Source organism: Diadema antillarum, unplaced genomic scaffold, assembly GCF_040938485.1.
Source record: "Diadema antillarum isolate AM-2024a unplaced genomic scaffold, OU_Dant_1.0 seq00000663_RagTag, whole genome shotgun sequence".
Classification (NCBI taxonomy): domain Eukaryota; kingdom Metazoa; phylum Echinodermata; class Echinoidea; order Diadematoida; family Diadematidae; genus Diadema; species Diadema antillarum.
In genome coordinates, this window is record NW_027271575.1 from 1,465,486 (window position 1) to 1,482,343 (window position 16,858).

The window sequence follows — 16,858 nt, forward strand, 5'->3', positions numbered from 1 at the left end:
TTCTCCTATCCTATCTCTATGCAAATCATCCCTCCCCCCTATTTTCCTATGTTATGTACGAGGGCTGCATACAAATCAAGCCCTTCTGCGTTATTCATTGCATCGCTGATAATGTTCTGTTGTACATTGTAAAGGCAATGAAGAAACGGCATTGCTGTATATTCTAAAGGTAATGAAGAAACTTACCTTGTTAGCAATTATGTTTATGTATATCCATTTATATGTATGGTACCATCAATAAATATGATATATGTGTATGTATCTGCATGAGCAATGATATATAATGCAGGATTCAATAAAATAAAATAAAATAAAATAAAATAAAATGAAATAAAATTGGAATCAAATTTTACATCTTGATTTAATTTTCTTATGCTTTGGTACTAATAGTAAAACCTTGATTTTACATGCATGATAAATGCAAAGATTATTCGAGGTATGTTTCTCATTGTTTGTTTTGTATGTTTCTTTAGCTTGTTTTGCTTTGTTGTTGTTGTTGGGTTTTTTTCCATTTGAGAAGAAGTCATTATTACCTGCACTCGCTATGTGGTCTTCCAAGAGGTCCAGTTGGACGTGAGGGCGCCGGCGGGACCACTTCACTGGGTTTAATGCACCCTGCTCTTATAGCGATGAATATATCCGAAAGTGTGCTTGAGGTATTAGGAAACAATATGTCAACCTAACGAGGATGTTCAAGCAGCACAAGAACATACCCCACTTTCCCCCAGCCCCCCCCCCCCCCCCCGAAAAAAATGATAGGGAGAGGGAGAGGGAGAGAGAGAGAGAAACACTTTCATTTCACGCCATCGCACTGAGATAATGTTTACCTGAATTATTACTTTCCATAGTTGCTCTTTTATGATCCCTGATCAAAGTGTCAACGCAAGACACATAATATACAAAGAAGCCGTTGTCTTTAAAAATTGGGGAGTCGAGAGGGGACGGGGGGGGGGGGGGGACAAAGAATACGAGAGGGTGTGGAAGATGGAGAGAGAGGACATACGGGCCTATGTATTACTTGTAGGGGCATCTGTTGTAACCTGATTGTGAATCCTGATGTGAAGAAAACAAAGAAACGAAAGAAATTGCACCGACCGAATCTCATGCATATAATGTATTTTATTTTATTAATAAACACCGTGTTTGTTAATCCAATTTGTCCAAGATCAGCGTGACCTTGCATTAGACAGATCATAATTTTGTTGTTGTTGTTGTTGTTGTATCGGGTAAAAGAAACGACAGTTTACATGAACGAAAACACCATTCCCTGTTCAAGCACGTCTTCTAATAAAAAAAAACAAAACAAAACAAAGGCCATATCACACTTCAGGGTTTCGTTTTTTCTATGTGCCACTTGCAGAGTAAAAAAGAAAAAGAAAGAAAAAAGAAAAAAGAAGTGGAGGTGGGGGGGGGGGGGGTTTCACGAAGAATTTAAGTTGAACTTAAAGAGGAAATCCACCAGAAAAAGAATAAACTTCAAAAAAAAAGAGAAAAATATTCCCTACAAAATGATACAAAAAATGATAAAAGTCGGATAAGAAATAAGAAAGGTATGACATTTTTAAATTTCACATTTTTTCGAAAACATTTCTCCACCATTCCTTATGAATATCAATGAGTGAGTTTATGATGTCACCGCGTACCCACACAATTTCTTATGCATGTTATTAGAGGCCTATGAAATTTGGAAAAAAATAGTTTAAGCTAATACAAGTAAAATCATGTTCCCATACCAAGATGTATCAGAGTTATCATTTGTTCTTTTTTATTTTGGGTGGTTTTAAGACAAGTTTTATATTCATACAGCTGAAATATGAGATTTTTGTCATTCCTGTATATGAAATGAATAAGAAATTGTGGGAGCATGACATCGACAACTTGCTGATTTGAATATTTATATAATATTGACTGGCCCTGAGGGAGGTACCAGAAAATATTGCCCAAACTGAAAGCATATTGCCCGAGTCGAAGATGAGGGCAATATGTTTTCAGTGCGGGCAATATTTATCTGGTACCTCCCTCGGGGCCAGTCAATATCATAATTATTACCTATCCCCTAGGTAAATTAAGAAAATATGTGAATACGGCTATACACTATGATACAGATCAAGCCACATTTGACTACCTGTAGACTATCAACATGTTGAATAATGCAAAATTGTTCATCAATGTATATCATTCAACTCCAACTTCAAAGATACATGTAGTTGTAACAGGCAAACTTCAAACATCTGAACGCTCTTACACTTTATTTTTACTTCTCTGTTTAAAGTTGGAGAGTTGTAAAACTAATGGTCACTGTGCAATTACTGAGCACAAATCGACGCCTAGTGCTGCTGTAAGTGGTCGACCTTGTATGAGTTGATTTATCAGCGTTCTTCTGCGGTGCGTGTATAAACTGACACCCTGGACGTCCTGGAATGTTTTCTTTTTGTGGTCGATCGGAATGTTTACGTTTAAAACAGGGAGGTGGGGAGAGAGATTCCACTCTTTCTCTTCCCACCTCCCTGTTTTACAGTGCACTCCTATTATAACGACCACGGTTATAACAAAATTCTGGTTATAATGAAGTAAAAATTCCAGCTGCAATGTCATCCACTATATGTATTTCTATTGTTTATTTGTTCAGTTATAACAACATTCCGATCTAACGAAAGAAAACTGCCGGTCCCGAGGATTTCGTTATAACAGGAGTCCACTGTATATGTAAAACACCCAGATGCTCGTGATTTGCTCTAATGTCGCCTGCTGAACTCCCGACCCTGCAAAATACTAACTGTAATTGCCTCGCAAAACTACCTCGTATAGGTAATAATCATTCATAAGGACTGGTCAAGAAATGGTTGTCCCCAAAAATGTGAAATTTCAAAATGTCATATATCTTCCTTATTTCTCATCCGATTTTTGTAATTTTTGCATCTTTCTGTAGGGATTTTTTTTCTTTCTTTTGAAGATTATTCATTTTTTTTTTTTTTTTTTGGGGGGGGGGATTTCTTCTTTAAAATTGATTGACTAAAAATTATGGTAGGCCTATATATGCTGTGTGTGTCTTCAATGTTGCTCAACTTTCTAATGAAAGTGAAGAATTTGGAGACATTTTTTTTCATGTAGCCATTGATAATAGTATACTCTGTAGATAAAATACATAAATTGAATCATTCTGCAAACACTAATGATAATTGGAAGTGGGTGGTGATTAGGCTAATGACATTGAACAAGGAAACCACTGGCATACCATAACTTTCAGTCTTGACCCGTTCCATTTTAGAGTACAAATACAGCAACTGCAGCTACTCGCTGTGCTTCAGGAACCTCCGCCCGGGCTGGCGTCCCCAGGCCAGCACCGCCCGGCCGCGTTTTTTTTAAAGACGGCACAGATTGGGGCATGGCGCGTGTTAAACCTATGGGAAAAACGTTGGGTTAGGGTTTTTGGTTATGGTTAGGGTTAGGGTTAGGGTTAGGGTTAGGGTTAGGGTTTGATGGTTATGGTTAGGATTAGGATTAGGGTTAGGTTTAGGGATAGGGTCCCCGATAAATTTTTAGTTTCCCCAATCTGTGCCGTCTAAAAAAAACACGCCGCCCGGCCCGCGCGGCCGGCTAGGGTAATCGTGATCGGCGGCGCGTGCTCACCATCGATATCCACACATTGCACAGTTTTATCACCTGAAAGAATATTTCCTCGTTTCAGAGTAAGATTGGTAAGTGTTTCGGGTGTTTCTGTGTGATAAAGCAATTTCAGGCACTAAGCGCCCAATTACATGTTTTGTTATGATCTTGGGTGGTGGTATATTTATCATGCAATGTACCAGGGTACCACATGAAGGCCTCTGTACTAGACAAGTTATGCAATCGGCAGTAAATCCCCTAGTCCCACACGTTAAGTATTTTGTAGTATGCTGTTGTTTGCATTTAGATAGATTCTATCTCTATATATGGCTAACTAAAGTTAATATCTCGAGTTTTTGATCTACAGCAAGACGCATGAAACTTGTGCATGACCTTCTGCAACCATAGGTGCTGGTGATGATGATGAAAGTAAGATTTTATTGTAATTCACACAAATTCAATTCAGTTGTTTTCACTGTCTGTGGACTGTGGACATTATTGGTCGTTAAAGAAAAAAATAAAGACCTGAACAGCTGAAGAGTGAAGTGAGTCTCAGTATATTTACAGACAATATTAAATGTTAATGATGATCAAATTGTATTTCACACGAATCTTTGTCATGGTGCTTGTTTTTAATGTGAGTCTCATGAGTCATGCCTCATGGTATGTATGTAGGTAGGCCCTGCTATGCCTACCAGCAGTACACTTGTGCTGGTAATATTGCATATTGTAAAATGGGTTCAAGAATGTAGCCAATTGGAAGCGCTGAAATGAGTCACGTGTGCTTGTATTAATTTCTCACTAACATCCACGGCTGACGTCACAATGTTTGCACTAGCAGTGCGCACTCAATCAGTTGTTACAAGTGCGTCGCGCGCTACTATACGCGCTAGTCAATCCTGTAAACAACTTCTAGTTTGGGCTGCCGGCCGGCCTTTCGTGTGTGCATAACGTAATGTGTGGCGTACGTATACTCTTAAACGTACAGTACTTGAGTGCAGGATTTCCGAGTGCGATGTGCGTAAATGTTTGGGTCGAACATCTTCGGACATCTTGATCCACAAAGGTACGTGAAAAATGCTGTTAGTTTTCGACCCATTTTATAAAACAAATGATGCACAGGATTATTTCGTGGCGTTAGTGGAGAACGCACTCTATCCTGTGCATCATTTGTATAACATCTACTCAGGGTCCACTACACTAGTAGTACTATCCCCAGTCATTGGGCGTCCGGACAGGTTGTGGGACCAGACGCGTACTGTAAAGTGCGTCTGGTTTGACAGTGACACACCTACATAAACAGTTGTTTGTCACTGAGGAGCTGTGCGTAAATGCGTATACACAAAGTAAAATAAGCAAGTCAGTACACGAGAGTCTTAAGTGTCCGGACACCCAACCCCCCATCCTACTTTACCTGTCCTTGGCATACACACTTGTAGAAACCCCATTCATGTAAAACAAAAAAGTTGTGCACATATTGTTTTTGTTTTTGTATTGTATTGTTAATTTTGTTGCATATTGTATAACTTTGCTGATTGCCCTCCTTAAATCTTTTATGTCCACTAAGGGTTGATGACATCTCCACTTGTGTGGCAACATGGCTGATGGAGGTTTTCTGGAGGCGATGTCTCTGGTGATGGTGGCAATTCTCTGGGGTGCAACCAACCCTCTACTGAAGAGAGAGGGCGCCGGTATCGAAAGGATCAAACGCAGGAATGCCCTGCTCCAGTTTCTTGATGAAATAAAGCACCTGTTTCTAAACTGGAAGGTTAGGGACAAAAACTATATTTATTGTATGTTTGGTAGCTTGCATGTCTTTTGTTTGATGTTACTAGGAAAAATATTTAATCTATAGTATGAGCAAGTTTGTATTCTGTTTGAGACTATGTGATGTCATTATTCCATGTCTCGAAGGACATGCTATAGGAGGGCTTGACAGGATTGCGTGTTGGGATGTAGTTTGTCATGCTTTTATATCAGTGAACTTGATGAACTATACCAGGAGATACTAATTTTTCCTAGTTGATTGAATATAGTGTTTGATTTTTCTTAAAATTGTTTATGATAACAAAAAATAAGATAGTGACATTCTGTCAGTCTTCATTTGTTTTGTTTCATCTAACGTTGTTTTTTTTTTTTTGGTCCATTTCTAAAGTGCTATAAGAAGGTAAAGATTCTCTGACTTTGAAACTCAGTGAATTTGCTCCTGTAGATCCCACATTATGTTTGAACCTTTTTCCCACATTTTTTAAATGCCTCCGCCACGAAGTGATGTCGCTGGAGGCATTATGATTTCGGGTTGTCTATCGGTCCGTCTGCCCTTCCGTCTGTAATCAATATTGTGGACAGCATAACTAAAAAAATGTTTGAGGTATCCTAATGAAACTTGGCATGTACATGTATGAGTAGGTGAAGTTGTGCCTATCAACTTTTGGGCACACATGCTCAAGGTCAAAGGTCAAAAGGTCGAGGGCAAATGCACAAAATTTCACTTTTCCCCCCATATCTATGCAATGCCTGAAGGTATTTTCTGGAAACTTAATAGTGTATACATGAACTACCAAATCAACGGTCTCCAGAGAGAGTTTCGTGTCTTGAGTAAGTAGGCATTATGCTAAAATTTCACTTTTTTCTCCATATCTCACAAATGGTTCAAGGTATCTTCATGGAAATTAGTGCATGCATGCATGCACTGACTGGCAGTAATTATGTAGGGAATGTAAGGGTCATGGGGTCAAAGGTCAAGGTCAACTCCTAAAAATTTCACTATTTTCCTCTTATGCAATGCCAGCAGGATTTTTCTTGAAACTTAGTGTGTGCAAGTATTACAGTACCGTACCCAATAGAGAGTCTCTTGGAAGTACCTTGCCATAAGGTCAAAGGTCAAGTGAAAGTGCTAGATTTCTTATGAAAGGGTCAAAAGTGAAGTAAAAATCATCAAATACCTGCACTCTTAGACAATGTAGCCATTCATCCAATCAAACCTACAGTGTAGTTCAAGGAAAGTGAATATTCAGTACATTTGTGACAAACCTGTCATGTTGATATTTTGCCGATAGGTATTATGTGGAAATGTCATCACACATCGTCAAGACATTGTACTATAGACCTATTAGGAGAACCATGCATTATGGTAGAGGCATACCAGCGACATATCTAGTTTAAATTCAAATAGCTGCACATTTAACCCTAAAAAGGCTGGGGAGGGGTTGAATCAACCACCCCCCCCCCCCTCGACATTTTCCGCGACTACGCCGCGCGAAATTTTTTGACCGCACTGTTCACTGACTTTTTACTTTCAAGTCTCGCGCATCTTTTGACACCATTTTGGCGAAAATCGTGCATACTGTTACGACACTGCATGACCTTTTATACATTGTACATGCCTGTCAGACCGAAAATGACTCAAAAACGTGATTTTGTGTACAAAGTCTATGCAAATGGAGTTTTCTCTTCTTATTCATAAAGATATGATTATTTTCACTTTCATAGGCTGAAACTAATTAATTTTAGAATAAATATGCTTGAAATAGGTTCTGTCATAAATATTGCGAAAAAAAAATGATAAAACAAAAGGTCGACAAAACAAAGAAATACGTAAGAAATTCATAAAACAATAAAATATATAAGAAATTGATTTTCATACCAAATTTTTTTTTCAAGTAGATTGTTAGGAATGCTACAAAGAATGTTATCACCAAAAATTAGGATGCTAGGAGCTTTAATTTCTGACTTAGAGCAAAAAGTATAATTTTATGCATATATTAGCATAATTAATCATTGTGAAAAAAATTTCCATTTTCTTTTGTATGGTTTGGTAGATTACGCCACAGGTAATGTATGTGCTAATTTTTATGGCGATTGCGCGAGCGACAGCCGAGATCTCAAGGGGGGGTTGAATCAACCCCTCCCCGGCCACAGAACACCCAAAAAAGCCCGGCCTGGTTAGGGTTAAAGGACAAGTTCACCTTCATAAACATAAGGATTGAGAGAATGTAGCAATATTAGTAGAACACATCATTGAAAGTTTGAGGAAAATCAGACAATCCGTTCAAAAGTTATGAATTTTTGAAGTTTTTGTGCGGTACTCGCTGGATGAGAAGACTACTGCAGTGTATGAATAACTTAGCTGTCACATGCGTACAACAATATAAGGAAAATATAAAGAGAATTTCACAAAATTCCATCTTTTGAAAAAAATACACATTCCTCTGACTCGTTACCGACAAATGTTATGGGTAATATTATTCCCCCTGCCTTAAGAAAGAGGCAAGTCAAGTGCTCTTTTATTATGCGAAAAAAGTGAAAATATGTTGAATTTTCTTTTACATTTTCTTTATACTGTTGTACGCATATAACTCACAAGCTGTAGTAGTCTCCTCATCCAGCGGTTCCAACACAAAAAATTAAAAAATTCATAACTTTTGCATCGATTGTGCAATTTTCCTCAAACTTTCACTGATGTGTTCTACTAATATTGTTGCATTTTCTCAATCCTTATGTTTATGAAGGTGAACTTGTCCTTTAAAGGGATGGTACAGTATTGGTGGAGATGAGAATTGGGCTTTTAACTTTTTGTGAGTTACCAAGAAATGACTTATGATATAGTACAGAGCATACCATTTTAAGAGGAATTCAAAGTTTATTTGATGGAAATCGGGTTTGGAATGACTGAAACATCCAAAAACAAAGTAAAACAAAGCGATCGTAATAAAGTGTGGGTCCCACACTTTATGAGAACTGCTCTTTTTTGGATATCTCAGCCATTTCAAAATCATTTTTCATCAAATAAATGTTAAATTCCTCATAGAATTACATGCTCTTTCATATTTCATACAAGGTTCTCATTATCTCACAACAAATGTTAGAAACCTGAAATTAGGTCTCAACCAAAACTATACAATCCTTTTAAAAGTGTGATGGTATCAGATAGTATATACATGTACAGTGCACTCCTGTTAAAATGAAGTTATCGGGACCGACAGTTTTCTCGTGTTATACATGTTGTATGGACATTTTGTAATAACCGACCAGTCAAGTACCGGTACAGTGTATGGAAAAATAAGATGATACAAATTTGGGGACCTGGAATTTTACTTCGTTGTAACGAGAATTTCGTTCTAACCGTTTTTGTTGTTATGGGAGTGCACTGTATTATGATACATGACGTATCCAATTCCATAACACAAACTTACAATCTAACAAACAAAGATACAAACAGGTAGTCTTATACAAATGTATTGACACTTGTCAAAAGACTGTTATCCTCTCATTCACTTATATGCAGTGGAAATTGATGTGCCACCAAAAAGTCATTTTAATGTAAAATGCTTCTCTACTTTCCTTTTTTTTCAAGCTGTACATTGTATATTGCAGAATTTGGGCACAAGTTGTGAATATTAAAGTGAACAGCAGTGTCACTTCATTTCATTCAAAAAGTCAAAAATGCTTTAATACAGAAGAGTAGGCCAGATAAAGTTATGTTGTTGTACTAAATTCACTAGCAATTCCCATTAAATTGTATTGAAATCTGGGTTTGGGCACATGAATTGCTTCTATGCTGTGCGACACTTGTAGGTTGAGTATGCGTCTTGTTTGCCATTGTTGTTTGTCATTCTACATGTATCTGTGTGAATCCAGGCAATGAGTGTCATGTAGATTACCTGGTATTGCTTCAATCTCATTTTGTCCTCCAGTACTTGTTGGCATTTCTCATCAACCAAAGTGGGTCAGTCATTTTCTACCTCACGCTCGCGTCTGCAGGTAGGTCGGTCAATACCAGGCACACTGTTACGTTGGAGATGTTCTGCCGATGTAAGTTTGTGCGTACAATGTAGTATGTGATTGTGAAGCATTGTCATGACTTGGAGATTAAATTTACTTCCATTTTATAAATTATACATATTATTGTTTTTCTCTGATTTTCCCTTGCTCAATCGTGACTGGCACATTTTTTTTTTTTTTTCATGTTAATAATTTTGCAGGAGCAGCAGTAAAATGAATTTTAATGGACAATTGAAAGCATGCTTTATGAATTGTTTGTAACTGGCTTGTTCTATAATCCCGTGATATCAAAGTGGATAATTACATAACGTTGCGACTATTTGTTACTTTTTTGAACAAGTAAAGTTTGACTGTACAGCTATCCCCATATTTAATTCAGTCATGAACATCATCTCTAGAATGCTGTGGTCTCTGCATACAAATGGTCACCCTTACAGTGAGAGAGCTAACAATCACTTAGCTTTGCTTTTAAAAACTGATTGGCACCAGGCTGAATTGCTTTGTTCCTATCTGGCACAGATGCCTGGAAACTATTGTCCAGGAATAGAGATTACCTAATTCCCCTAATCCCTATTGTGTCACCTTGGCCTTCCTATTATCTAGACTGAGTCACATTGCTACACATGAGTGGGCATGCTACCTTTGCACCTTGGTCAAGCTTGGATAGATTTACTGAATGCTCATGAAAAAGTTTGGCAAGTTAATCCACGTGTCTGGGCACATAAAGGGTCCAAGGAGGTCATGTTTGTGATGATATAGTTGGAATAGGTTTAAAGGACCTGTTTACCTTTTGGAACAGTGATTAAAAAATTTTCAAGAAATGACATTTAATGCATATGTGTAGGTCTGTTGTACCACAAAACATCCTCTCATATAAAATTTTCGCGATAAAACCTAACATATAAGGAGATATCTGTGTTTTTCTCAATAAACCATAACTGTCGGCAGTTTAGTCTAGAAATATTTTTATTATAACTATTGTTCACATTTTGTATTAGCAATACTTAATATTAATTTTACCGATTCAAATTATTTATACAGAGGTTGTTTCTATCCCTAACTCACATTTCGTCGGTTGAGAATGATAAGAGCGTTAAGTTGCCACTAAAGCCATAGTGTTCAAGACAACTTTAATGCCCTTGTCATTCTCAACGCCCTTCTCATTCTAAATAGACGAATTTAGAACTATTTTAAGGTATCAATGCTGGGTTTTTGTTTCATCTGCAAATGGTAAATCATACCTTTAATGCAGTGATCATTATTTTTCTGCCTTTGTGTTCATTTTTTCCCCCTGCACACATTTGTAGGTTTTCATGTTTTTCCTGATATCTTGCTTTCTTGTTTTTTTTTTCCTTCTATTTTTTTTTCCCGTCTGATACAGAGCTATCTTTAGTAGTTCCAATCACCAACTCTTTGACATTCATCTTCACTACACTGTCGGGGAAACTGCTCGGAGAAAAAGTAGGGGGTACAGGTGGGTGATATATCAAACTACTGGTTGTCTTTTGATCCATTCACTGTTTTATCTGTTTACGGCCTGTTCATGTATGTTATGTATGTATAATGTATGTATGTGTGTATGTGTGTGTGTGTGTGTTTGTGTTTATGTGTGGTTGGGTGGGTGGGGTCAAGGGGCAATGTACAATGTACAATGTACCTCAAAAAATCTGTTTTCTACATTTAAATATTAGTACCAGTACTGTCCGCCAGATACAATGAAAACTTGGTATAACGCGATCCCTGGTACCAAGACAATTCGTTTCTTCTTTTTATGTATAATTTTTTGTTAAATCAGTAGTCAAACAATACAAAAGAAAGGAAATTAATTGATTGGGACCAGAGAAATTAGTTTGTTAATTTCATGTCAGGTACGGTATTTTGTTATATCAGATCTCTGTATCGAGTTTCCACTGTAGTGCAGAATTTGCAACCATTACATGATATTCAGAAGTGTGGCATGAAACTGTTGCATGGTTTCTGCCAGAATTGGATAAACAGAAAACTATAACCTTGATTGTCCAGTGTTTTGCTCAAATTATGATAGAGCATGGTTATGTGTGGACTGCTTATCAGCTGAATGCTGAGAATATTTAGTACAACTTTAATGAAACATTTTCAGTCCTAGAATGCAGGCAAACGCGGAGGAGAAATGAACAAAACAAAACAACAACAACAACAACAACTACAACAAACAAACAAACCAAACATACATACGGTTATGCTGCTGATAGTGGCAGCCAATGGTTTGAGTTCACAATTAAAGCATTCATGCAATGGCACTCATTAGATTTTTGCTTGTTTGTTCCTGAAACCATAATTGAAATTAGTGTACAGCAGGAAAAGTCAATGATCATGACAGGGTGGAAAAAATGAAGGAAAAGTAAACCATGTTTTGCTGGCCTTGTTGAATTCAAGATTCAACCACCTCCTTGACATTTTAATCACCCACAACATTTCATTGATTACAGACATCTACGTGGGTATGGTGTTTGTCATCGCGGGAGTGACGTTATGTGTGCTGGAGAAAACCTGATTTGCGATTTGATTGGGGTCACTCGAATCCTAATTGGGATCATTAGAAGCAGTGAAGAAGCAATGAACCAGGATTCACTCTTCGTTTCAGGGAGGCTGCATGAGCATCCGGGGACGGTCTTCAAAGCCATCTGAGCGGGGTCAGAGAGAATTGGCTGAACAGTCAGAGAGTATAAAGAAGAATGGAAGCACTTTTAAATATACATGTATATGTCTTCCTTTTTAATACTCTGCGACCTGTTTACCATTCACCCGACTGGCCAAATCTTGCCATAAACCTACCTGCCCATTCCTATGAAATGGTCTACAAGCTTGTACTTGATGGGTCACAATGAAAGCAAGGCTGAACCTTCTCGGCAAAATTATCATGTCCTTTCTTCTGATAACATCTATTGTCATTCAAAATTTTATGTTAACCTCTATTGATAATGATATTTTACCTTAGCTGCAGGCTGAAATTGCTTTTAAAAGCTGGATGGCTGTGATTGTATACAGTATTTTATGGCAGATATGACAATGTAATAGCATGCATGTCATGCAACAAAATCCAAGGGATCCTGACACCTCATTCTCTCTTAAAAAGAAATGTGACAGCCAATCAGTAAGTAAGCCCAGGCTTTGACTCTGTCAGAAGACATATCAGGTAGCTTGCGATCACCATGAATGATAATCTAATGGCGCAGCATTATTGTTCAAATTTCTGTCAATCTGTGTTCAACAACTGCTCATACAGATTGTATGTAGCACTTGATTAGAAAGTGAAGGTTTTAGCGTGAAAGGTCCTAATTGTCTTTTCATATTTTTCCATTATGCAAATATGCATAAATTATCATTGATCAAAACATACGGCAAAGGTTCAGCACTACAGGCCATTGTAAATTTTTGATACACAATATGTTTTCATGATGCAAATCGTCGCTGGGGCGACAAGACCTCGTATCTACAAAATGTCAAATGTTCAGGAGAGCCAAAAAACATGGCTGCCAAAACACTGTGGCGAATGGGATAGCCTTTCCTTTGACATGCCCTGGTGGCTTCATTTTTGGAGTAAAACAGTTGGGATTTGGACAGGACATCACATAACCCATTATTTGACCATTAATCCAAAAAGGCCATTTTCACCAAAATTGCAGATACAAGGTCTTGTCACCCCAACGACGAAATGTGAAATGTATCTGGACCATGTTTATTTGTCATAATAATGCTACTTTGCAATATACAAAGTACTCATTAGATGTTGGGGGAAAAATAGGATGAAGGGTGGAGAGGATGTAATACCTCTGGACCTGTAAATCAGACAGTCTGGTGAAAGCATTTGGATCTTGCATTTGTTTTATTTTGTTCATTCAGTGGGCAGTAGGGGGAAAACTGATATGTCCAAACGCAGGGAAACCCTATTGTAACAAGGCCCCAGAAACTGAGCGATGTAAGTTGTCCATGAGTGAAGTCATAAAATGTTGTTGCTTTCTTACTGTAGCAGTGATGGCACCAAAACTTTGAAAGTTTGTATAAATGTTTGAATGGATCATCCGATTTCCTCCTCAAACTTCACAGATGCATTCTTCTATTATTGCAGTCTTCCAATCCACTAGTATACATTTATACATGTACAATGTACAATGTATAATATACAGTGCACTCCCATTATGTGTATAACGAACATGGTTCATTTTAACAAAATTACGGTTACAACAAAGTGAAAATTCAGGTCGCAGCATTATCAACTCTATGTATTTTTATTGTTTATTAATTTTGTTTGCTTATAACGAAATTTCGATATAACCAAAAGAAAACTGCTGGTCCTGAGGACTTTGTTATAACGGGAGTCCATTGTATAATTTGGGTTGCATTCTCCTTTGGAGAGTTACAGCTACTTTATTACATGACCGTAGGGTTCAAGACAGTAAGTTGGAAAAACTGCTATAATGATGGCAATGTAGATCATTAAATAAAACCTGAAAAACAACAAAACAATGCATTTTTTTTAAAATGGGTCTACAACCCATATTCTTGAAGGTGGTTCAAATAAAAACAGAGATCTGAATTGAGTCCAGGGACTGAAATAAGCATGAACTAGGCATACATTACACATGCAAGTATCAACATGTGGTTATTTTTGGATGTCTTTTTGTGAGTGCGTTTTGTTACATGCCTAAGTTACGCAGAAGAAATTTGCATGAACCATGGACTAAATTTAAACCACCTTTGTGAATATGGGCCGATGTGTCTTATCTCGGCGTACATGTACAGAGACTCCAAGTCTCTTGCTTTCAATGGGAGATCTCCCGCCAAGAGCCCATTTTTGCAAAATCTCCCGTCCTCCCGCTTGAGATTTACGCTCAGGCTCTGTGTATCCTGCTTAAAATGATCTCTTACTTTGCGTGTCATCGTATGTTCATGTAGAAAAATAAGCTTGAGATAACACAAGAGAGCATCTACATGTAGAACACTAAATCTTGGCCCCCGGCCGCAAGAACTTTGCGCCCATCAAGTTGGGAGTTGCAAGGGATTTCAAGCGAGAGAATCTTCAGATCAGAAGGTGCTTTGGGTTGGAGTCTCTGCATGTACCTCTACTTGTGAATAATGGTGGTGTTCTGACAAGTCACTGCACGTTTCCTGTATGTGTGTTGAGCAGTGAAATGCCTAAATTTGACCAAAGAATGCAAACGATGATGCATGAAAGAAGAAATATAGAGTCAATTAGTTGATTTTATTACGAAAAAAGAAATCAATATTTTTATTCATGTCTGTTGCATCATGTATGAAACAGAAGAATGTGACAGAAATAGTTCTTTGTGTGACAGTCCAAATGCAATCTAGTCTTACAAAAATACAGCTAGTACAGTACCTCACAGATATATCATTTCCACGATTCATGTACATTGTACTGATAAAAAATAATTGGCTTTAAAATCTTCCCACTGTCTCTGGTAAAAAAAAACACCCACAAAGTGTGATCCAAAGTAGCATGCATCCATGTTCAGCATTAATATAACAGGCACAGTGGGTTTGTCAAACAGAATATAACCAAACTGAAATGCATCACATTGAAATATCACACCAGGGTTTGATAATTAGTGACCAGTGATATAAAACTGATAGCTTTAGACCCATCTTCCACTACTTCTTCATCCATGAGCACAATGGAGGGCATTCTAAACCTTCGCATCATCCCAAACACAACAGTCTGTGTGGAAGAAAGAGTTGCATAAAAGTTGCCATGGTTACCGAAGACACACTTTACAAAAAGATCAGAGGTTGACCTTGTAATAGAGTGTGCATTATCTTTTTCTTCCTTTTGTTTTTGTACAAAACTAGCTTGATTCTGACACATCTGAACGCGGGACAATCAAAGAAACACAGAGACATATATAGAGCATCATTTATTATCTTTGCAAATCCCTGGTGGCTATAAGAAGTATCAATCATGTTGGGTTGAACCAAATATTTCCCACTGTTTACCAAGTTTCTTTTGACCATTCACACAAGACCGCTCATGCCATGGCTTCCGTATTGTCAAGACAGACAGCATACATGTACAAAAGCTGACATCGATAAAGCAAAAATCCATACGAGAATTGCAGAATTGTAAGCTATTAAAAAACTGTCTCTGAAAGGAAATAAAAACAAAAGACGAGTTTGCAGTGGGCTAACATAGAGTCATTTACAATATCCCACATACTGTACACGTATCTAATGTATTGCCAAGGCCAAGTGCATATTGGTGGTAAGAGTCGAGGTGAGTTGCAGCAATGTCAACCTACAAATGTACTCTCTGGTCAAATACACGTACATGTATATGTCACAGAATGAAATTTACATTGTGGAATTGCGGCCAAAATCACACAGCCAGCTTCTGATAGGATGGAGACCGAATTGGAACTCAACGTGACCCTGCAATTTCTAGTCGTGACCTCCGACCTCCAACAAAACTTACAGAACACTGGGGGCACAACAACTTCAGCTTTTCATAATGCAACTATTATAGGAAACGAACAAAGCAGAATACGCGTATGTGACTTTTTTTGTTTTGTTCCCTTTCTCTTTTTAAGACACATCAGTGCAATGTTGACATATATACACACTGTAGTTCGATTATCAGATACAGCGTACTGGTAATTCTTACCAGGACGAGCCCATAGGGTGGGAATGTTTGCCTATTTTTTTTATTTTTTTTATTATTTTCTTTTATAATAGATGACAGTAAAGGTTTAGTTGACACTAATAGGAAAAGGCTTTCCTCTTTTTTTTTTTTTTTTACCAGCGCTGTACAACTATCATATGTATGAAACTGTGCTACTATACATGCATAAAATATTTGCCATTTATGTACAAAATCATACTGCTCACAATATAAGAAATTCTTACCATGATAAATCCACTTAAAATACCTCATATTTCTATAAAAAGTAGTACATAACCCAGAAACGTGGGCACTGCGTAATAGACAATGAAACTTGTTTAATAATAATATAGACCAAGCTGGTCTTAGGTAAACTGATGGTTCATCAAGACACTGCTAGTACATGTAAAAATTTGATCAATAATAGGCCTGCAAATTGTAATTCTGCTACATACATGATTCCAGCTTCACTTGCACATGATGCAAAAATTTAAAAAAGAAAAAGATGTGATTATCATCTAATTGCAAGCAAGCTGTAACCTGACCTGCTTTGTTTACATTATGATTATCACTGCTTTAGTGTACTCAAATTGATTCAATTTCACAGAACAGCAAATATCTTTGTGTGTCTTTTATGATATTTTCTCAAAATATATCACCACAATGCCTCAACTTTTCATGATTAATTTATTATAAAAACTACTTTCCGAATACAAAAGCAGCAGTTGGAAAAAAAACAAACAGAAATCCCATCATAAGACTGCAACATGTACAAAATAAGAAATTACACTTCACTTTACGATACTGGCTATT

The 16,858-nt window shown here is 37.4% G+C and overlaps 1 protein-coding gene across 1 annotated transcript; it reads left to right on the plus strand.

The window, feature by feature from the left end:
* Positions 1 to 3,625: 3,625 nt before the first annotated feature.
* Positions 3,626 to 11,923, plus strand: LOC139736828 (transmembrane protein 234-like). Its single transcript, XM_071647491.1, has 5 exons — positions 3,626 to 3,698; positions 5,174 to 5,374; positions 9,303 to 9,369; positions 10,772 to 10,864; positions 11,859 to 11,923. Exons 2-5 carry the CDS (start codon positions 5,204 to 5,206, stop codon positions 11,921 to 11,923), a joined length of 396 nt encoding a protein of 131 aa, XP_071503592.1. The 5' UTR covers positions 3,626 to 3,698; positions 5,174 to 5,203.
* The last annotated feature ends 4,935 nt before the right edge of the window (positions 11,924 to 16,858 follow it).